This window comes from Nannobrachium achirus (assembly GCF_963921795.1).
Source record: "Nannobrachium achirus genome assembly, chromosome: 13".
NCBI classification, from domain to species: Eukaryota; Metazoa; Chordata; class Actinopteri; order Myctophiformes; family Myctophidae; genus Nannobrachium; species Nannobrachium achirus.
In genome coordinates, this window is record NC_137833.1 from 44,863,006 (window position 1) to 44,885,275 (window position 22,270).

At 42.5% G+C, this 22,270-nt stretch overlaps 3 protein-coding genes across 3 annotated transcripts; all 3 read left to right on the top strand.

The window, feature by feature from the left end:
* Positions 1 to 433: 433 nt before the first annotated feature.
* cutc (cutC copper transporter homolog (E. coli)) lies at positions 434 to 12,637 on the top strand. Its single transcript, XM_080741117.1, has 9 exons — positions 434 to 548; positions 743 to 813; positions 1,687 to 1,746; positions 2,026 to 2,235; positions 2,580 to 2,615; positions 4,120 to 4,253; positions 4,396 to 4,423; positions 4,908 to 5,013; positions 11,573 to 12,637. Exons 2-9 carry the CDS (start codon positions 744 to 746, stop codon positions 11,682 to 11,684), a joined length of 756 nt encoding a protein of 251 aa, XP_080597243.1. The 5' UTR covers positions 434 to 548; position 743; the 3' UTR covers positions 11,685 to 12,637.
* LOC308296702 (E3 ubiquitin-protein ligase TRIM39-like) lies at positions 8,284 to 9,537 on the top strand (the record flags this gene model as incomplete). The annotated part of the gene is made up of 2 exons (XM_080740030.1): positions 8,284 to 8,536; positions 9,032 to 9,537. 2 exons carry the CDS (start codon positions 8,284 to 8,286, stop codon positions 9,535 to 9,537), a joined length of 759 nt encoding a protein of 252 aa, XP_080596156.1.
* Positions 12,638 to 13,722: 1,085 nt separating the features above from the next.
* Positions 13,723 to 14,463, top strand: LOC308297353 (uncharacterized protein; the record flags this gene model as incomplete). The annotated part of the gene is made up of 1 exon (XM_080740765.1): positions 13,723 to 14,463. The coding sequence occupies one exon, from the start codon at positions 13,723 to 13,725 to the stop codon at positions 14,461 to 14,463; it is 741 nt and encodes a 246-aa protein (XP_080596891.1).
* Between the last annotated feature and the right edge of the window lie 7,807 nt (positions 14,464 to 22,270).

The window sequence follows — 22,270 nt, forward strand, 5'->3', positions numbered from 1 at the left end:
TATCAATATTTGTATTGTGTTCCTCTCCTAGCACTTTCCTTTTTATATTCTGTGTAGGCCTAGGCCTACTGTTTTTTGTATTGTTTTTATATTGTGCTAATAAATCAAATGAAGATCCCTTTCTGGCCACTGGTTTAAACAGCATTAGGAATCACGCCTAAATGAACAACTCCACTTTAGAAAAAAAAACCAAACCTGCAACTACCAATATTACAGGCAGAGGCAACTCTTCACAGAAAAAACAAGCCCAAAGTCGCTTATATTAAGCTTAAATGGCAACGCCGGTGATGACGCAAGGTTCCATTGAAGTGTGCGCGTTTTAGCAACCGGAGCGTCCCGCTCTACTGCCCTGAGCTCTTAGCCAATAGAAACACCACCTCCGCCAAATGAGGTGAGTAAAAAACGATCCTCGCGGAAGGAAAACACAGTTACACGAGTGACGTGAGGTCACCAAAGTCCAAAACAAACAACGTTGCACAGCACTACCAAACACATGCAATGGAATAAACATAAAGAACCTATCAACCCACTAGCACCGTCTGCGGAAGGTAAGACTATCTGGTCTGGTCTAATAATGATATTCAATGTCATTATATTATTATAACTCTGTTTGGGAGCAATTGCATATTTGGGAATAAATACACGTCTCTCTCTCTCTGGCTGGTCTCTCTCTCTCTCTCTCTCTCTCTCTCTCTCTCTCTCTCTCTCTCTCTCTCTCTCTCTCTCTCTCTCTCTCTCTCAGGATGGCAGAGGGGTACTTGATGGAGGTGTGCGTTGACTCTGTGGAGTCTGCAGTTAATGCTGAGAGGGGAGGTTGGTAAAAGGCAGTTTACCTCACAATCACGCTCACTCACTCAAACAACAGCAAATTTCATTTGGGGGTTATGAGTATCCACGAGTTTCCTACGCCCCATAGTGCATTGCGCAAACGTTTGCATCGATCTTCCGGCGCCGATTTACAAGCTCTCAACGGGTTGCATCTGCGACGCGACGTGAGCTTGTATGTCTGCTGTTAAACCCGGAAGTTTGGTCCGGATAGTCTCCAGTAAACTCCCGCGGAAACTTGTGGATAGCACCATGAGTATGGTTCATTGGTTTGGGTTTCAAGTACAGACATACTACTGACCTACATTGGATTCATTGCAAACCGACCACTAGGGGTCGAGCCCAACTCGTTGGTTTTGAAAACATAATGCCCATATTAGTAGGTATACCTAGTAACTAACAACATGCCAAAAATCTATCAAAACTTATCACCAAGTACACAATTTGTATTAATTCCCTTCCAGCTATGCCACGTCTGACAGAATAAAATGCATAACACAATTCAGTAAACATTGGTTTAAAAATAAAATGTTGGCTTTTGAACGCCACTACAAAACAATATAACCTACAGGTGAAATGATGATAAACAGACCATTAGTGTTCAACGTTCAGTGCTATTGACATATGTACAGAGGCATCAATTGGGTATGACAAGGTATGGCAGCTGTCATACCTTGGCTACAGGGGAAAACAACAACATATTCTTCTTAAAATATATTCATCATGCCTGTTGCTAAGGTATGGCCACATGACCAGTGTATGGCATGTGCACCTTCGTGCGCGTGCAAGACACCAGTCATATTGCCGTACCTTAGCTTTTCCTGAGCTGGCACCACTGCATATGTATCCTTTTTAACACAGGTGCTGGACGGCTGGAGCTGTGTTCTAGCCTCCTAGAAGGAGGGCTTACGCCTACTGTTGGTGAGTGGATTCCTGCAAAATATAAAGTAGCAACAGTATTCATTACACAATAATAACACATTCAAGTTTTCTAATGTATATGTTTGAATGTATAACATTTGGAAATAGCAGATCTACAAAATTCCGTGAATGTGATAATCTTTGCAAGTGTTCGAGTTTGGAAGCACTCACGGGAAATCACTCAGCGGCCCTGCGTACCACCCATTTCGAAATTGCACGTAATAGTTGTTGCGTTGTTGAAAACGAGCACTTCCAAAACGAGCCCTTGTACCGCTGCAGGGCTGCTGGAGGTAGTGAAGCAGTACGTGAGGATCCCAATCTACGTGATGATCCGTCCCCGCGGGGGGGACTTCCTGTACTCGGACCGGGAGGTGGAGGTGATGAGGAAGGACGTGGAGCTGATGAAGCGCCACGGGGCGGATGGACTGGTGCTCGGTGCCCTGACGGAGGACGGACGCGTCGACGCAGAGCTCTGCATGGAGTTACTGGGTAGGAGTGTGTGTGTTGCCCTTTTTGTTAGGGATGGGACGATAACAAGTGGTGGAAAAAGTAGTTATTAACACATATTAAACTTTTTAGCAATATGTTACAACAACATTTTGACAAAAGAATGTGAAGTCAGACGACAAAGTCAGACGACACATATGAGTTACAATTCAGCACAGCATTAAGAAAATAATCACATCGTCAAGATACAGTAGGTGTGGGTCACATAAAATGTCCTGGAAAAGAGTGGCAACCATTCGAACCCTTCAAAGTAATTTGGGCCATTGTGATTGAAGTGCAGCCTCTCAATTTAAAGTCCTGTATATTGTCTCTCTAATCTCCAACAGCTGCTTCTCGCCCACTGCCTGTCACTTTCCACAGAGGTACAGTAACTTGTTTTGTTTTTTATATGAAATGCACAGATTTAAGCTGGAGTATTTGCTCTCATAATTCTTTTGAAAGGATTCATGTTGATAAAAACAAACAAACAAAAAAACAACAATGCGGTTGTCAAATGCTGGAACAAAAATGTGTATGGGTGTCAATTAATCACTTGGGGGGAAAGGAAAAAAGAAAACATAAAATGTTCTAGCTTTGTCTGTGCTTAAAAAGGCATGAAGCTTTGTAACCTTTGTAGCTTGTTTTCCTGTACAGGTTAAAAACTACAGAAGGTTAAAACACAACTGCAGGCAGCTAATATAATGAACAATGGGTGTTCTAGATGTCTGTATGCCTGGATGTGCCAATGTGCAAACATAGACAGTAGTCAACAGTAATGGCAGTGCACAATGACAATGTAACATACTCATTATTAATTTGATTAGCTGCAGCTTTGATGCTTATATAACAGTGTACTATAATAAGGCCTTATTGAGCCTACTTTTACCTTCTGGAGTTTTTAACCTGAACCGTAAAACGCTATAGGGCCTAGAAGTGGGCGTGTTTTACTGGTGCAAAAGAAAAAAGAATCGTCCATTAATCTTTTCCATAGAGATTTGCAAAAATATTTATATCAATTATTTTTTGCCTAGAATAGGGCTGTCACAATTATTACATAATCGTCTAATCGTGATTATTTGACATTATCGCAATTATTTTGTCATAATCGTCATAATCGTGAATGTTGAAAAATGTCCGAAATAGTGGAAATAGCAGATCTACAAGCTCACAACGCGTTGCATCGCGACGCATTGTGAGCTTGTAGATCGGCTATTTCCACTATCAAAGTTATTTTTTAAGTAGTAAGTTGCCAAATATGTCAGTAATTTATTTGTGTATTTAGGTTATGTGCCATATCTGCCATGTGCAATTTCAAAGCCTAAAAGCCAAACAGAAATGTAATTATCAACGACAAAAACACAATTAAATCGTTAATCGCCAATTATTTGAGTGACAATTAATCGTCCTGTAAAATGTCATATCGTGACAGCCCTAGTCTAGAATCAAGCCATCCAGGATTCCGGTGAATCATCAAACCTTTTGATTCTGTGAAAAAAATATAATGCCCACTGCTATGCCCTATAGCGCACATCCATATTTTTTAATATTTCAAATAGCTGATCTGCATGCTCACAACATGTCAATGTAGTTTGGCTATTTGAAGATTTTTTTTATGTTCTTCAAAATAGTAAAAAAAAAAGGCAAAGAAGTTTAGGGTTAAGGATAGTTTAGGGTGAAAGGATAACCCAAACAAGTCCTGGGGACTTGTGGTCATATATATTGAATTCATCAACATACCATGAAAAAAAAAGAAAGAAATACATACTGTACATGTACAAAGGAGATGCCATTTACTTGGGTTAAGTAAAATATTTGTCAGAGCAAATCTGTGTCCGGATTCGTTTCATTTTAAACTTTTCCACTCATTGGAACCGTATTCTGCTCCAGCTTTCGACATGGCTCACGACCCCGCCATTGCCCTGGAGACTCTGGTATCGCTGGGGTTTGAGCGACTGCTGACAAGCGGCTGTGACAGCTCAGCGTTGGAAGGTCTCCCTGTTATTAAACGGCTAGTGGAGCAGGTAGTACAATGTCCATCGTTTTCTTTTACTGTGTGTATTGACAGTACATAGAAACTTAAAGGAGCACTCATAATACATCTACTGTGTACTGTGTAGCTGAATTGTTCATTTGCTAATAATCTCTCTTCAATGCTTTTTACAGGCCAAGGGCAGAATTATCATCATGCCAGGTTAGTCATTCACCACTTGAACCACCATTGATCAGTGTCCCCCAGGCATCTATCTATACTGGTATACTGGTATCTTTCTCCATCAGGAGAGAGGTTGGCTTAAAACTGCATTGACATTATATCCATCTGTTTCCGCGAGAATTTACTGTATAATTATGTGTGGGACATATCTGGCAATGCCCATATATGGACATATGAAGATCCCTGATCAACAATATTAACACTTCCGCCGCCTAACCCGGCTGGAGTTGTGTTAGCGTTGCCATGGTAACCAGGTAAACGGGCGCTTGCCGGGTGCTTGTGAAAGATGCATTGCTGGTGCATACGTCATGATGCAACGCACACGGAGGCTAAACAGAGCGTCTATGGTCCATTAACTCCTATTCCATGCTGTAACATAAAAACGGCTGTATCAAGCTAATATCTCCAAGCTCACAATTCAAAATAGGGCTCAAGTTGGTTAATGCGCTTTCTTTCAACGTAGGAGGGGGCATCACAGAGAGAAACCTTCAAAGAATCCTAGAGGGATCAGGAGCGCAGGAGTTCCACTGCTCCGCCCGCTCCAGTAAGGAGTCCTCCATGAAGTTCAGGTGAGTTTCCACCGGTAACACCGGACACCGCAAAGACAAGATGTAAGTGGTTTACAAACCACACGAATAATGGTCTTCTTATTATTATTTTGCATAATCGTCATATCGTTTCCGTGTTGGAAAATGTTCATATAATTTCAAACATTTTGAAAATGTATTGGAAATAACAGATTATACAAGCTCAAAACAATGCGTTGTGAGCTTATAAATCGTCTATTTCCACTATTATTATTTCTGAGCGGTGCAAACCGCTCCTACATTTGTGTTTTAGTACGGAATGTATTAGCTCATTAGCTTGGATCCATGCTCATACACATAAAGTAACTGACATCACGGAGAGAACGGCCCGTACAAGGAGATATGCATGTGTGTCGTGTTTGCACCGCTCACTTCGCACTGGTGCTATTTTTCTTTTAAGTATATAAAGTTATTAAATATGCCTGGAACCTCATTTGCGTGGTTGCCTTTACAGGGCAACCAGATGATAGCACGTGTCCGACTTTAAACGATAAACTTTATTTTGCCGCGTTACTCCTCCCACAGTTTAGGTGGCACGCACTTGGACCATATTATGTCAAATCAATCGGCTTCATTGGGAATCTTGTGCTTGCATTTTGCTAAGAGATACATTATATAGTGTATATATATATATATATATATATATATAATATAGTTTAATTTATAGTCTATTCATTTATTAATGAATACATTTTCTCCATGGGAAAAAGCTGATTCAACCAGTATGTCCATATATGGGCATATCAAGATATGGGCTTAATATTGATGATATGAGGGATCTCCATATATGGGCATTAAAGGGGCAAGGACGGAATTAATTTGCAAGTGTGACATCAGGGATCTCCATACTGTATATGGGCATAAAAGGGATTGTATGATGTCAGGCGTGAGGCGTCCTGGTTGGTTGTTTAAGTTGGACAAAACGTGACCATATTTAAAGGAGCTATAGTCAACTTTTTCTTGAAAAACGGATGCTAAAATAAAAATAATGTTTCGGAAAACATTTTATAAAAAAAATACGTTTCATATATGTGTTTCTATTAAAAAATGACCACAAAAAGCGTAAAATAATGATAAAATAATCATTTTGGCCATTGTCAGACCGACACTTTGTTTACGTTCTAGTCTATAGACTAGGATGTAAGCAAAGTGTCGGCCCTACAATGAAAAAGTTGACTATAGCTCCTTTAACCAAATATGGTGATGACTGACATCTGACATCATACATGTTTGACGTCATAGACCACATGAGACTGACACAATATGTCCATATATGGGCATTCACAGATATGGGCTTAATAATGATGACATCATGGATCTCTATATATGGGCATAAAAGAGGCAAGGACGGAATTAATTTGCAAGTGTGACATCAGGGATCTCCATACTGTATATGATGTCAGGTGTGAGGCGTCATAGACGTTATAGGTCTATGATGTCAGCGGAATTCATTTGCAGTATCATTGTGATGTGAGAACAGGTCAGCTATATCCTTCTGCTGAGCTGGGATGAGGTGTCACATACTGTGACGCACGCACAGGATCTGGAGGTTTTTATAGTAAATGCAAGACTCAGACTTATATTAGTCAGTTATCTCCATATATGGAGTTCCAGTAGAGAGTCTATGATGTCAGACTTGGGTATGTCACTTATCTCCATACTGTATATGGAGTTCCAGTAGAGAGTCTATGATGTCAGACTTGAGTATGACTGTTTGTCTCCACCAGCCGAAGGCATGGGGGAGAGTATGTTTTCCCCTCCGTCCGTCCGTGTGTCCGTGTGTCCGTGCGTGCGTGCGTGCGTCCGTCCGTCCGTCCGTGTGTGTGTCCTCGCAGTTTGTGTGCACCTAATCTCAGTCGCCGTTGGCCCGGTCGCTGCCAAAGTGAGCACACACATTCCCAGGATGCCAATCTAGAACCTCTGCCCTAAATTTTTCAAATGGGCCTTTTCTAGCGCCACCTAGTGGCCGATGTTTGCAAAACACATTTCTGTGCACTACTCTTACAGATTTTGTCCGAAAATCCACAAATCGGTAGGCAGTATCTCGACAGTCATGTGATCGACACGGATCTGTCCGATTTTGCATATTCCATCCTGATTGGCTAAGATTGGCTTCCAAAGTTTGTAGGATTGAGCCGTTTTGAACAAAATGCCTCAAATCACAAACGCAAAGTGCAATTATCATGAAATCGCGCACACACGTTCCCACTAGGCCAAGGAATAAATACCACTTATTTTTTTTTAAATCAACCTCATGGTGGCGCTATAACAGGCCAATTTGTGGTTTTACCTATAACTCCACCGATCAGTTTCAAACTTTGTAAGCGCACTCCCTAGAGGCTAAGGATAAACCTTTGCCCTGCATTTTTCACATCAGCTTTTTAGCGCCACCTTTGGGCCGACTTATGTAAAACACATTTTTGGATATTACTCCTTGAGATTTTATCCAAAAATCACGCAGTCATGTGATCAAGTCCGATCCATCTGCTATTTCATATTCCATCCTGATTGGCTAATATTGGCTTCCAAAGTTTGCAGGATTGCTCAGTTTTTGAACAAAATGCCTCAAATCATCAACGCAGCTTGTGATTACCGTGAAATTTGCCACACATATTCCCACTTGGTCAAGGAACAAATGCTACCTTTTTCACATTGGCCTGTTATAGCGCCACCAGCAGGTAGACTTTAGCAAAACACATTTTTGGAACACAATGCTTCAAATCATGCATGCAGCGTCCGATTGCCATGAAAGATCTAAGGTGAAGAACATATGCCACCCTTTTTACATTGGCCTATTATACAGTAGCACCACCAGGACGCACGGCCTGGTGGAGACCTGTGCTCGGAAGAGCACTGCTTCTAGTTTATTATGTTATTTTTCTATAGCACTGTGTTTATTTGTCTGTCATTTAATGTTTTCATGAATTGAGTGCAAAAGGACCCCAATGCAAACAAGCCATTGTGGTTTAAATCCTTTTAGTAGACCTGGCATTTGAACTGCACTGTCCTGTACTTTTCCTGTGCAAACTTCTAAGAAAGTATTCAATCAATCAAGTCAGTTATCAGCACAGACTGTATTTCCACATACACTGGACATAATACTGAACCAACTTGAACCTGGACCTCAATCTGTCAGCTGAGAAGGAATTTAGCAAGAGCCAGGATTAAGCGTAAAAGTTAACTTCAGGGGAACGTTCGGCTGGCTCATTTCCTACCTTGAGCACTGTGTTTGTAGCTTCACTTAGAGGATAGATGGCCTCTATTTTGAAAAAAAGTCATTCGACTTTTTCAGAAGATGATATTTCCTGTCCCGTGTGTCGGGACATATTTCAACATCCTGTTATACTCTTATGTAGCCACAGCTTTTGTAAAGCCTGTCCCCAGGAATGGTGGATACATAAGGAAATAAAAGAATGTCCAATTCGTAAGCAAATATCTTCAATGGATGACCCACCCTGTAACCTGGCTCTGAAGAACCTGTGTGAGACCTTAATAAACGACAAACGTCGGACAATGGATCCCAGGGAAGTAGACGAGGAATAACTAGTGATCGTACAGAAGAAACTGAAGGTCCTTAATGAAGTTAAAACAAAAAATGAACAAGCTGCAGAACACATTAAGGTCCAGACCTTTAACACAGAGAGGAGGATTAGGGAACAGTTTAAAAAGTTTCAACAGTTTCTACAAGAGGAAGAGGAGGATAGGATTGCTGCACTGAGGGAGGAAGATGAGAAGAAGAGTCAGATAATGAAGGAGAAGATTGAGGTTCTGAACAGAGAGATATCAACCCTTTTAAACACAACCCGAGCAAAACACGTCTCATCTCTGCAGAGCTACAAGTCCACAGTGGAAAGAAGAGTCCAGTTCACACTGCACGACACACCGCTGTCTTCAGGAGCACTGATAGACGAAGTCAAACACCTTGGCAATCTGACCTTCAAGATGAAGGACATTGTCTCCTACACACCTGTGATTCTGGACCCCAACACTGCCCATCCAGAATACATCCTGCCCGATTGTTTGACCAGTGTGAGGGGTGGAGATGAACAGCAGCTTCCTGACAACTCAGAGAGGTTTGACTTCTACGGATGTGTCCTGGGTTCTGAGGGCTTTAACTCAGGGTCTCACAGCTGGGATGTTGCGGTTGGAGAAAATAGATCCTGGGACATAGGTGTGATAGCGGAGTCGAGAGGAAGGGAGGCAGGACAGTGGCTCCGTACTGGAAGATTAATGTTAATTGATGGTGAATACGTAGCACGCTCCAGACCAGGGTCACGCACTGCTCTCTCAGTGAAGACGGAACCGCAAAGGATCAGAGTCCATCTGGACTGGGACAGAGGAAAGCTGTCCTTCTCCGATGCTGATACTAACACACACATGCACACCTTCACACACACTTTTGCTGACACGCTCTTTCCATGCTTTTTTAATGGTGATAATACTTTACCTCTGAAGATGTTACCAAGGAAGATGGTTCTTAAACCAAAAATACTGCTACTTTATTGAATCCATATGATAATGAAAATGACATGAAAATTTGAAAGATGCCGTTGTTAGTTTCTCTCCATCCACTACCATTGAAATTCAGTTGCTTCTTATTGTTATTTTGTGTATTCAATTCTCATTGTAAACTTGGTTTCAGTAAAAAGGAGCCTCTCAGGTGCAGTATAGTGACTGGGCATGTTTTTAAATGTTTTTATTTCTCCAAAAATGTTTTAGCTAATCATAAAAACATAACAAAAGGCAGAACCAGGGCTGGACAAGGCAGAAAGAGCCTGTTGGATGGTCAGTCAGGGACCAATCAGAAGGGTGAATTGTAGGTGTGTAACGATTATAGTAACTGAATCGAAAAATGTATTTTAATTTGAAACGATCTTCTTTATCGATATGCAAATAGCAAAATTGGCTTTGTATCGTATCGTTTTACAATGTAAATAATCTGTATCGAATTGTTTTGCATTGCAAATAATCATTGTATGGATACTAAGTACTTGTGCCTTGTACAGTATATATCAATTTTCAGAAGAAATTTTAAAAAGAGGGGTCTAATTACTTTTCTGTTCCATATAGCTACTCTTGGTCTATCCATAAATGTGTGTTATCTCTGTGTTCATGTCAAGTTGTGGGTTTGTCCATATGTGATAAAATATAATATCCACGTATTTGCTAGAGAATCACAGTGATTCGTTATTTATATCCATAATATAATATTTTTTTCACATAAAAAACTGCACTATTGACACACACTTTGAAAAATAGTTACTATATCGTTTTTAAATCATTGAATCGAATTGTATCGTATCGCCATGAATGAACCAATATCGTCCATGTATCGTATCATCAACCATGTATTGTATCGTATTGCTATTGAATGCATCATTACACCCCAGTGAATTGGAAACTACCTAAACTGTCATCTAGCTTGCCAAAATAAAGTATCCCCATAATGCTCTTATTATTGATCTCTTGTATAGTATTGTATGTCTTTGTGTCTGATCCTTTTAGCATTATTGTATAACTGTACCTCTGTACTTTTTGCAAACTATTAATGAAGTATTCAGTCTATCAATCAATTACAGGAGTAAAAGTGAGGGGTGCTATTTATGAGTTAATTTCATCAAGTGTCCCACTATAGCCAATCACAACGCGTCCTGCAAAGCTTGGCCAATGGGACCAGTTGTGGCAATGCGTTTTCCCATTGGTCTTTGACGGGACAAAGCCAGATTTATGAGCTATAGTGTGTGCCAGCAGCTACGTCATTGTAGTCCTTAGCGGCAATTTCTTGGGTCAAAACACAGGTGTTTCAATTGTTTGATTGCATAGAACTAATGCTTTACTCCAATCAGAACACCTGTGTAAGGCTGTGTTTACCCAAGAAATGGCCGCTCTTAGAACTACATTTGGCACACCCTATATGAGCACAGCTCAAAAATTGTTATTGTAGTTCACTGATGTCACCACCAGGAGACGATACTCACCTCTCCCACACCAAGTTGTGCATGCAACAGCAGTGTGACATCAACTCTGTCTTTGCATGGGAGAGTATTTTTTGCAGGCCTTTCAGTCCGAGTGTATCAAAAAAGCAACTAGGTTGAGCACCGTTGGTCCGACCAGTTTAACACTTAAGTTGCAATCAATTAAATGTCTTTGAAGGTCCAAGATGCCATGGTCTCTCCATAGACTTCCATGTAATTCATAGTGCACGGATCGTGCACGCCCATGCCTAGATCATGCACCACGTGTGTGCGTGCTGTTCACAGCTTTCAAACAAAAGAATCCGCTTGGAAATCCGTTCAGGCATTTATGATATAGCAGCCATTATGTTTTCTTCAGATGTAAACAAACATGGCTGCCATGTTTGAAAGAATGGGTTGGTATGGGGGTTAAACATGCAGTTTCACGATCGCGATCATGCCTAATACATTTTTTGAGGTCCAAAATGTTTTTTTTTTTAAAAACCTGACGGTCACACAAACATTTTATTTAATAGTTTTTCTCTCAGATGGAACCCGTTTTAACAATGTTTCACTCTGCAATGCAGGAACTCCTGTGTGACGATGGGAGCCTCTTTCTCAGCACCCGAGTACGGCCTGAAGGTGGCAGATGTGAGCAAGGTCCGCAATCTCAACGCCATCGCCAAAAACACCTTGTAAGGACAAATCACTGGACTTGTGACAACAGAAGAAAACAGGTTTACCTCAGAATGGGACAGCTGTGCTAAATGAGTCAGTGGGTTCGGTTAACTTTAGAGCTAGTTAAATACAATTCAAATGTGGCTTCTGGACTCCATATTGCCCCGTGCTGTCTCCATCTTTGTCTTTGAATAAACATTGACTGAACCCCATAGTCTTGTGGGATATGCAGTTCTCTGAGTTTCCTCAGGATAGAGAGCGAGAGATGTAACTAGGGGTGCATTATGATGAGAGGCGTTTGACACTGTTTACAGTACATAAGCAAGCACATGCTACATGGATGCTATTGTATGGAAATGTCTGTGCTGCTTCTATGAGCAAGGGTTCCCCCACCCTGACAAAACACTTGGAATTGTAGGCATTACATTTAGTTTGACTCGGTTCCACAGAAAATAGCCGAACTACAAGCTCACAGCCTCGCACTGTGAGGCATTGCCAGCTGTTTGGCTACTTTCATAATGTTTGCCTCTTTCTTACATAATATTTGACAGTTTGGCCAATTGGGTATTAAAAAGGTCTTAAATGTCATTAAATTGTCACTTTATAAAAGTGCAGAACTGAAGATACCCTGTATTCACTTATACTGTATGTTGGTTTTCTTACTCTTTGCTAATCATCTGGGGACTCCCCACAAAGTCTTAAGATAATTTGTACTCCATATTTTGACAGTGTTGTGCAATGGAGTATACATGAAACCACTTACATGTGTACTTTGACGAGTAATGAAAATAGCATATCTACAAGCTCACATCGCAATTGCGTTGTGATGCTTTGCAAGCTTGTGGATCTTTTTTTTTTTTTTTGCTAACATGCACTTGTGTACTGTAATGGAAACGCACTAATGACTCATTTTTATTGTGTTAAATAGCCAGCTGGAAAGGCTCAGGTTCTGAACATGTTTAAACTGCCCAAGTGTGGAGAAAAGAACAAACATGCTTTTGCATTTTCTGCAGCACTTTTGTCAAATCTTTACATGTGTTAATTCTCTTATCTTGTGAATTTAATAAAACATGATTGAATTCTTAAAACATGTCCTCAGTTGTAATGATGATGGGTCATATAGTCGCAGTGCATGCCTCTGTCTGACATCTGACGTGACAGAGGAGGCAGTCAGAACTATCGATGTAAGGGATAATTGTATCCCCGACAGGATGAGACGAAGTTGATCTTTGTCGAGGTGATTAATCTTAAGGGGATACATTTTATAAATTAATAAATTGACCCAAAAGTAACAACAAAACAAAGTATTTCAGAAGTTAAAGTATTCCATATGTGTTGCGCTGGTCGTCCACCAGAGTGCATCGCCTATTTCTCGCTTCAAATGTTGTTAAAAACATTGTTTAGTTGAAAATGTGTTTACATGGCTGTCATTTTGGATACAGCATAAAATCCACGCAGTGCAGCCATGTGCTCTGAGCCGTTGATTAGGCATCAGCCTGTTATTGCGCTCATTGGCCATTATCCAGAAATAACACACACCGCCAAAATCAGCGATTGACCAATCAGAATCAAGCATTCAACCAAGCCGTGTAATAAGCATGAATGGAGTGAAATAATGTATATTTTGCTATAGGAGGCTAAACATCTGGCTGCAACCAGTGTTGTAGTGAAGGGCGTAGGCCTATATTTTTGTTAAATTGGCAATTTTTTACTCCATTCTTATCTGCACATAAATAAATATATTTTTCAATATGCTACATATTTATATATGCTCATTGTTCTTGAAACACAGACACACGCACAAACAACCTCACACATACACACACACACAGGGTTCCCACATGGAGCAGTCCCGCCTCACATTGTCTCTGCAATCGACTCGTCTCTACTTGAAAACAAATAACCTTTCCGCCAGTCCTCTATGACATCAGTTATCTATGACATATGGCTCCATATTTGGGCTGATACCTCTTACATCATACTGACAATGACATCTTGCTCAGTTGTTCCAAATGACGTCTTTAAATTCACTTTCTGCATGCAAACTGAAAGGGATGTGATGGCAGACCCTGCACGGATTATGCCCGAGATGACCTCTCCAACCAGCGAGGAACAACTTAAAGAACTGACCACTGAAGACGAGCCTGACATGGCCGCCAGCGTCGGTGATGAATCTAAAGAAGGGGATGTGATGGCAGACCCTGCACGGATCATGCCTGAGACAACCTCTCCAACCAGCGAGGAACAGCTTAAAGAACTGACCACTGAAGACGAGCCCGACATGGCCGCCCGCGTCTGTGATGAATCTAAAGACGCCTCTGCGGCTCAGTCCAAGCAGGACAACAAAACTGCTTTGGCGGCTGCAGAAGATGAGGAGGAGGAAGGGACCTCAGGCCCCCCTGCGGCCAGAAGACTCAAAGTAGAGATGGAAAAGAAAAAGGAAAGGCGCCAGAAGGTGGACGAGGAGGAGAATCAGAAGATGCAGGTGTTGGTGTCGTCCTTCTCCGAAGAGCAACTGAACCGCTATGAAATGTACAGACGTTCTGCCTTCCCCAAGGCAGCAATTAAGAGGTTGATCCAGTCCATAACGGGATCGGCGGTGTCCCAGAACGTTGTGATTGCCATGTCGGGTATTTCCAAAGTCTTCGCTGGGGAAATAGTTGAGGAAGCCCTGGATGTTTGTGAGAAGTGGGGGGAGACGCCTCCTCTTCAGCCCAAGCACATGAGAGAGGCAGTGAGGAGGATGAAGATCCGAGAACGGATTCCCAACACCATGTACAAGAACATTCTCTTCCACTGATTCTCTATTTTGATCATATGTGGAGACGGACATACAGCACAGTATGTACGTGCCAAATTGTGGGGCCGTATTGCTGTTTCTTCCTCGTCAAATTTGACTCATAAGTCTATTCCGACTTATGAGTCCAGATTTCAGCTGTCCTTTCACCATGCATAGATGCTTCTGGGTGGGCCTTAGGGTGCAGTGCTGTTGCAGGGATAAGAAGATGACCAGAGGCCGCCTGTCTTTTCAAAGGGGAGTGAGGTACTATACTGAGAAGGAGGCCTCAGCAATAAAATGAGCCCTGGCAGGGGTGCAGATGGCAAGAGGGATATATCCCATCCAGTTTTCATATGTACCCGGTCTGTCTGAGCAACGCCTGTCTGAATTCAATCACTCCTATATATGCGCATGGCCATATTTGGGCAACATGGTCGGATCTCCATATATGCCTATATATGGGCGTGTCAGTCGGATCGTCCGTTCTGGACAACCGCCTATACAACGGACTCAATGCCAGGATTCTCAACTCCCTCAGCTGCCACGTCTGAAGCACATAATTGTGAAATCGTATGTAACTCATGGCAAATTAGTTTGTTGTAGCCTTTGCAACGTTTGTTTCTAAGGATTTCTTGCTGAGAGCAGTTTTTCCTGGCCCGGGCTAAACACCTCGCCTGATGACACTCTCAGGTGAGTTTCAGTGATATCATCAGAGTCACTGATGTTTGAAGACACCAAGGTACGCCTGTCTTCTGATGCTATACCCTAGAGTGCATCGCCATCTTCTGGCCAAAATAATTATTTCACAGCCCCTGCAGCTTATTTTTCATGACTTTGAAACCAATTTGTATATTTTTGCCAGACCCATGAAATGGGTAGGCCTACATAAGCAAATGTCGGTCCGGGTTTTCTATATAAAGGGTATATATGATGATGACATGATGATGACATGCCTACAAAAGGCATGATGTCATAAATGATGATGACAGACAGGGGGTCTGGCACAACCAGGTTGACCTGGTCTAGTTTATATACATTATATACATTTATTACATACATACATTTTTATATACATTCTAATTTGGCTGGGTGGTCTTAACATTATTCTGTGGTCTGACCAAAGAATACATAATAATGCTAAATAATGCTCAATAATAAAACATTTATGAGAAAGATTAAAAACAATGATAGATTAAGCACTGATTTGTCATCATCGGCATGCGTTACCATGTCGAACTCAAGAGGTGACAGCAGGTGAGAAGAGCCAGGACAATGTGAAGTAACCACTTAAACCCCAGCATCCGTATTGTGGGGAAAGCTTTTGCTGAAAATAACCAATCGACAAGCTCATAACACAACGCATTGCCTCACAAAAATGTGAGGCAATGCAGCTATTTTTCAGTGACAGCTGAAAATAATAAAGCCCCCTGAGGGACTCTGGTTACCCATATGGGCTTTAAGTGGTGAAGTAGGATGAGGAAGGCACTCATATCTGGTTTTGTACATTAGGTTTTTTTTATAATAATCTTTTGTTTACCTGAGGCAGGTAAATGAGTGGATTTTGTATGCAGCACGAATAGCAATGGTAAAGAGACAAATAGAGGAAATAGAACATTAATTTTGGTATAAAAGCATGAAACTGAAACTTGCATATCATTATACAAGTTTCATTGTGCAATAATACACAGTACTTAAAGTAGATTAGTACAATTGAATAGCAAAGAATTAATACCAGTAACCATAATGTTAGTCTGGTAGTCTGATGAACATTTGAGCAAACTGCTAATTATTATAAACATATATTTCTTTCATCATGGTGGCGCTGCACTGACCTGTCTCACATCTACTACTAAAACCCAAGTCCATTGGGGTGACTTGGCCTAATGTCACTAGCCTCGCGTTGCCAGACTATCCGCCGAGGGCAATTTTATTTTGCACCGGCTGATTCGTGTCTGGCAACGCCAGGCTATAATGTAACCTCTAAAGAGAATCAAATAGACCTACTGTACTTACATTCATACATAAAACAGCCTAAATCACACACAAATTTGAGTATTTTGTTTATGAAATATCATTAACCAGAATGAAAAATTGATTGAAACCAAAGATTGCCCTTTAGATTATACACAAAACAAATTATATCTCATTACTAAAGAGATGTAAGAGCCACCAGCTAATTTCAGAAGGACAAGTCAAGACTAGAGATACTGATCCTACGAAACAGTGTGGGCTCGCTGTCATGTGAAGCTCAACCAATACTCCAGCTACCACCACTCCCAGATGTTTTCCGCAACTCAATTGCACCTCATTGGCTAAGGGCCCTGCAATTTGTACTGTCTGCGACAGAACTCTGCGACAGAACTCACTCTATAAATAATGAAGATAACATAATGTTCTCGCTTTCAGCGAGCCCACAAAAAGGCTGCTCTAGTCGACTACATGAATGATGCTGACCGCCCTGCCGAGACATGCAGTCCTGTGTCTGAAGGCTCTTTATTCGACCACAGAAGTAAAACAACTTACCTGTAACTTATTGTGTCTGAACTAAGCTCTTGTCTCATGCTACTACTAGCACCTTTTGAGAGCAGTGCTCTGAGACTTAATACCTTACTGCACAACTCGAATATAACTGGTAAATTTGTCCTCTGCACTTATCCATCCTAACTATTTAGGAGCAGTGACTTCCATTAATACAATGGCAATGGGATCAGTTGGGGCTTAAATGTATTGCTTACTTTGAAACAGACTAAAAGGACTGGGTGCTGACCAGAGCCTCTCTACCTATTCATATATGGGTGTCCCTTTATAGCTATGGCTGCTGGTTTGCCCTCCCATAATCATTACACGACATAAGGCAGAGTGGTAACGGCGGCCATCTGTATAGGGACAGGTCCAGATGGGAAGCAAAGGCAGGTCCGAACTCTCATTACTCCCACTGCATGGCTACGTGTACAGCTGGGGTTAAAGATAGGGTTAGCTATGGGGAGAGTCGGACAAATGCAAAGTCGGAGTAATGTGTGTCGGAACAACGCTACGCGTCAGTATTATGGTTCCCCATTGATGGGGTGCTGTGAGTTCTCATAATGGTTTATGTTTTCAGTCTGGATGAATCTAAGCCTTTCTAAGACTGGTTCTCGGAAAAGGTCTTGTAAAAAGGTTTCCCTGTCTTTCCTGGATCTGATCCAGTTGGATCATGGTAATCCTCATTGTTCTCAGTCAATACCTTCATTTTGTCAACTAGTCCCTATGTCTCCTTCCTCTGTTTCTCCTAGTTTCTTTTCTGTTTGTTAATGAGACTCGGTTGTAATTGTTGTAGTTATAGCTGCAGGTGCTCATCGTTCTCAACCAGGTTCGCAGAATCTTTTTGTGGGTGGTGATCTTTTTCTGGATGTCTGAGATCTCTTCCTGGATGGCAGTGATCTCTTCCTCGAAGCCAGTGCTCTCCTCCTGGATGGCTGTGTTCTCTTCCTCAAGGGTGCTGTTCTTTTCCTGGATGGCTGTGTTCTCCTGGATATGTGGCTTGTTCTCCTCTTCCTCGAGGGCAGTGTTCTCTTCCTGGATGGCAGTGTTTTCTTCTTTGAGAGCAGTGTTTGCTTCTTTCAGAGCAGTGATTCTTTCTTTGAGAGCTGCATTCTCTTCTCTTAGAGTGGTATTCTCTTCCTCGAGGGCCTGATTTTCTTCCTTAAGAGTCGGGTTCACTTCCTCGAAGGTGGTACTCTCATCCTTGAGGCCGGTGCTCTCTTCCTCAAGGGCAGAGCTCTCTTCCTTGAGGCCTGTGTTCTCTTCCTTGAGGGCCGTATTCTTTTGTTTGAGGGCGATGCTCTCTTTCTTGAGGGCTGTATTCTCTTCTTTGAGGGCGATGCTCTCTTTCTTGAGGGCTGTGTTCTCTTCATTGAGGGATTTGTTCTCTTTCTTGAGGGCTGTGTTGTTTTCCTTGAGGGCCGTGTTCTCTTCCTCGAGGCCTGTGTTCTCTTCTTTGAAGCCGATGATCTCTTCTTTGACGGATTTGTTCTCTTTTTTGAGGGCTGTGTTCTCTTCGTTGATAGATTTGTTGTCTTCCTTGAAGGTGGCGTTATCTTCCTTTAGAGCTGTGTTATCTTCCTTTAGAGTTGTGCTCTCTTTCTTTAGAGCTGTGTTGTCTTCCTTTAGAGCGATGTTCTCTTCCTTTAGCCTGGTGCTCTCTTCATTTAGCGTGGTGTTCTCTTCCTTGAGAGCTGTTTTATCTTCCTTTAGAGCTGTGTGTTCTTCCTTTAGAGTTGTGTTATCTTCCTTTAGAGTCGTGTTATCTGCCTTTAGAGTCTTGTTCTCTTCCTTTAGAGCCGTGTTACCTTCCTTTAGAGCTGTGTTCCCTTCCTTGAGAACCGTGTTCTCTTGTTTCAGGGAGGTGTTGTGTTCCGTAAGTGCTGTGTTTTCTTGCATGATGGCAGTGTTGTCTTCCACGAGGGCAGAGTTGTCTTCCTTGAGGGTGGTGTCGTCTTCCTTGAGGGAGGTGTTATCTTCCTCGTGTGCGATGTTCTCCTCCAAGAGGTCAGTGTTCTGCCCCTTGAGGGCTTTGTTCTCTTCCATGAGGGCGGTGTGCTCTTCCTTGAGGGCTTTGTGCTCTTCCTTGAGGGCGGTGTTGTCTACCTTGAGGGTGGTTTCCTCTTGCTTGAGGATGGTGCCTTCATTTTTTAGGGCAGTGACCACTCGTGACCACTTGCTATTGAGGGAGGTGTTGTCTTTCTTGAGGGATTTGTTCTCTTTCTTGAGGGCCTTGATCTCTTCCTTGAGTGCAGTGATCACTCTGGAGTTATCCGTTGTGCTCCCTTCCTTGCTCCCTTCCGTGCTCCCTTCCTCCATCTCTTTAATCGCTTGCTCTCAGAATATATTATTACAATAGCGAAATATGGAACTCAAGCTATTGAAGGAGGTTTGGATAGAATATGATCCACGTGTCATAATATGGTAGACGGCTTACGTCACTGGCTGACCACATTAGGTCCACAATCCACAATGAAGCCACGCTATTCCCATGTGGATCCTGAGATCCACATGATTGTTGCCAGACCCATGAAATGGGTAGGCCTACATAAGCAAATGTCGGTCTGTCCGGGTTTTCTATATAAAGGGTATATATGATGATGACATGATGATGACATGCCTACAAAAGGCATGATGTCATAAATGATGATGACAGACAGGGGGTCTGGCACAACCAGGTTGACCTGGTCTAGTTTTTATACCTCTTGATTTACATGAGGAAATTTGATTTGCGGCCCTTCCTGTAGTGTACCTGTCTGTTTGTCTCCACCAGCCGAAGGCAGGGAGAGACTATGTTTTCGCCTCCGTCCGTAAGATTGGTCAGTTTTGAACAAAATGCCTCAAATCACGAACACAGCGTGTAATTTTTGTGAAATTGTGCACGCACATTCCCACTAGGCCGAGGAAGAAATGCCACTTCAATTTTCTCATATTAGCCTCATGGTGGCGCTATAACAGGCCGCCTGGCCTGGTGGAGACCTGTGCTCGGAAGAGCACTGCTTCTAGTTTGTTTTGTGCTTTATCAGAGTACCCATCTGTCCCTTTTAGGCCCATATATGGAGATCCCTGGACCGATATGGGTCGGATCTTTGACTCTGGAGATCTCCATTATGCCTATATGGGTTAATTATTGGGTTTGTTTATGGTTATGTCTGAGTCATAGTGACATATGGTCTATATTCTATGAGTCTCTGGGCTCTATTTTGATTGTCTTAAGTACCAGCTCTTATGCCTTAACTTAAGGCCTGTCCATACTGTCTCCGACCACCAAACTTTCGAATTAGAGTTCAGAAAGCTGCACGTCGGAAAGTCGGAATTCTCTGACGAAAGGTTTGGTGCTCGGAGACAGTATGGACAGGCCTTTAAGTTAAGGCATAAGAACTGGTACTTGAGACAATCAAAATACAGCCTTATGAGTCTTAATGTGAATGTAACATGATGACTATGAGTCATAATGATGTGGCCGTGGTACACCGGCTGGCCCACTGGCCCTCCCTGTAGTTCATATTTTCTCTTCCTGGATGGCACCATTTTCTTCTTTGAGAGCATTGTTCCCTTCTTTGAGAGTGTCATTCTCTTGTCTGAGAGTGGTATTCTCTTCCTCGAGGGTCTTCTTCTCATCATTGAGAGCCGTATTCACTTCCTCGAAGGCGGTACTCTCATTCTCGAGACTGGTGCTTGCTTCCTCAAGGGCGGTGCTCTCTTCCTTGAGGGCTGTATTCTTTTGTTTGCAGGAGATGCTCTCTTTCTTGAGGGTCATATTCTCTTCTTTGAGGCCGATGCTCTCTTTCTTGAGGGCTGTGTTCTCTTGACTGAAGTATTTGCTCTCTTTCTTGACAGCAATGTTGTCTTCCTTGAGGGCCATGTTCTCTTTCTGGATGGTGGAGAGTATTTCCTTGAAGGTGTTGAGCCTTCCCTTGATGGCAGTGAACTCTTCGTGGATGGCGGTGTTCTTTTCCTCAAGGGCAGTGTTTTCTTCCTGGATGGTGGTGTTTTCTTCTTTGAGAGCAGTGTTCCCTTCTTTAAGAGTGGCATTCTCTTCTCTGATAGTGGTATTCTCTTCCTCGAGGGCCTCATTCTCATCCTTGAGAACCGTGTTCACTTCCTCGAAGGCGATACTCTCATTCTCGAGACTGGTGCTCACTTCCTCTAGGGCGGTGCTCTCTTCCATGAGGCCTGTGTTCTCTTCCTTGAGTGCTGTATTTGTTACTTTGCAGGCGATGCTCTCTTTCTTGAGGGCCATATTCTTTTCTTTGAGGGCAACACTCTCTTTCTTGAGGGCTGTGTTCTCTTGATTGAGGTATTTGCTCTCTTTCTTGACAGCAGTGTTGTCTTCCTTGAGGGCCATGTTCTCTTTCTGGATGGTGGAGAGTATTTCCTTGAAGGTGGTGAGCCTTCCCTTGATGGCAGTTAACTCTTCGTGGAAGGCGGTGTTCTCTTCCTCAAGGGCAGTGTTATCTTCCTGGATGGCGGCGTTTTCTTCTCTGAGAGCAGAGGTCCCTTCTTTGAGATCAGTGTTCCCTTCTTTAAGAGTGCCATTCTCTTCTCTGAGAGTGGTATTCTCTTCCTCGAGGGCCTTGTTCTCTTCCTTGAGAGCCGTGTTCACTTCCTCGAAGGTGGTACTCTCATCTTCGAGGCCGGTGCGCTCTTCTGCTAGGGCAGTGCTCCCTTCCTTGAGGCCTGTGTTCTCTTCCTTGAGGGCTGTATTCTTTTCTTTGAGGGCTATGCTCCCTTTCTTGAGGGCCGTATTCTCTTCTTTGTGGACAATGCTCTCTTTTTTGAGGGCTGTGTTCTCTTCATTGAGGGATTTGTTCTCTTTCTTGAGGGCTGTGTTGTTTTCCTTGAGGGCCGTGTTCTCTTCCTGGAGGCCTGTGTTCTCTTCTTTGAAGCCGATGATCTCTTCTTTGATGGATTTGTTCTCTTTTTTGAGAGCTGTGTTCTCTTCGTTGATGGATTTGTTGTCTTCCTTGAAGGCGGCATTATCTTTCTTCAGAGCTATGTTCTCTTCCTTTAGAGCTGTGTTGTCTTCGTTTAGAGCTGTGTTATCTTCTTTTAGAGCGGTGTTCTCTTCCTTTAGAGCTGTGTTCTCTTCCTTTTGCGTGGCGTTATCTTCCTTGAGAGCTGTGTTAACTTCCTTTAGAGCTGTGTGATCTTCCTTTAGAGATGCATTATCCTCCTTTAGAGTCGTGTTCTCTTCCTTGAGAGCTGTGTTCCCTTCCTTTAAAGCTGTGTTCTCTTCCTTGAGAACCGTGTTCCCTTCTTTGAGGGAGGTGTTGTGTTCCGCAAGTGCGGTGTTCTCTTCCACGAA

Bases quoted from the DNA above. Each gene is read 5' to 3' on its own strand.
- cutc (XM_080741117.1), top strand. From the start codon at position 744: ATGGCAGAGGGGTACTTGATGGAGGTGTGCGTTGACTCTGTGGAGTCT. The intron at 814-1,686 runs GTTGGTAAAAGG...TTTTTAACACAG, and splicing joins AGTTAATGCTGAGAGGGGAG to GTGCTGGACGGCTGGAGCTG. The intron at 4,424-4,907 runs GTTAGTCATTCA...CTTTCAACGTAG, and splicing joins CAGAATTATCATCATGCCAG to GAGGGGGCATCACAGAGAGA.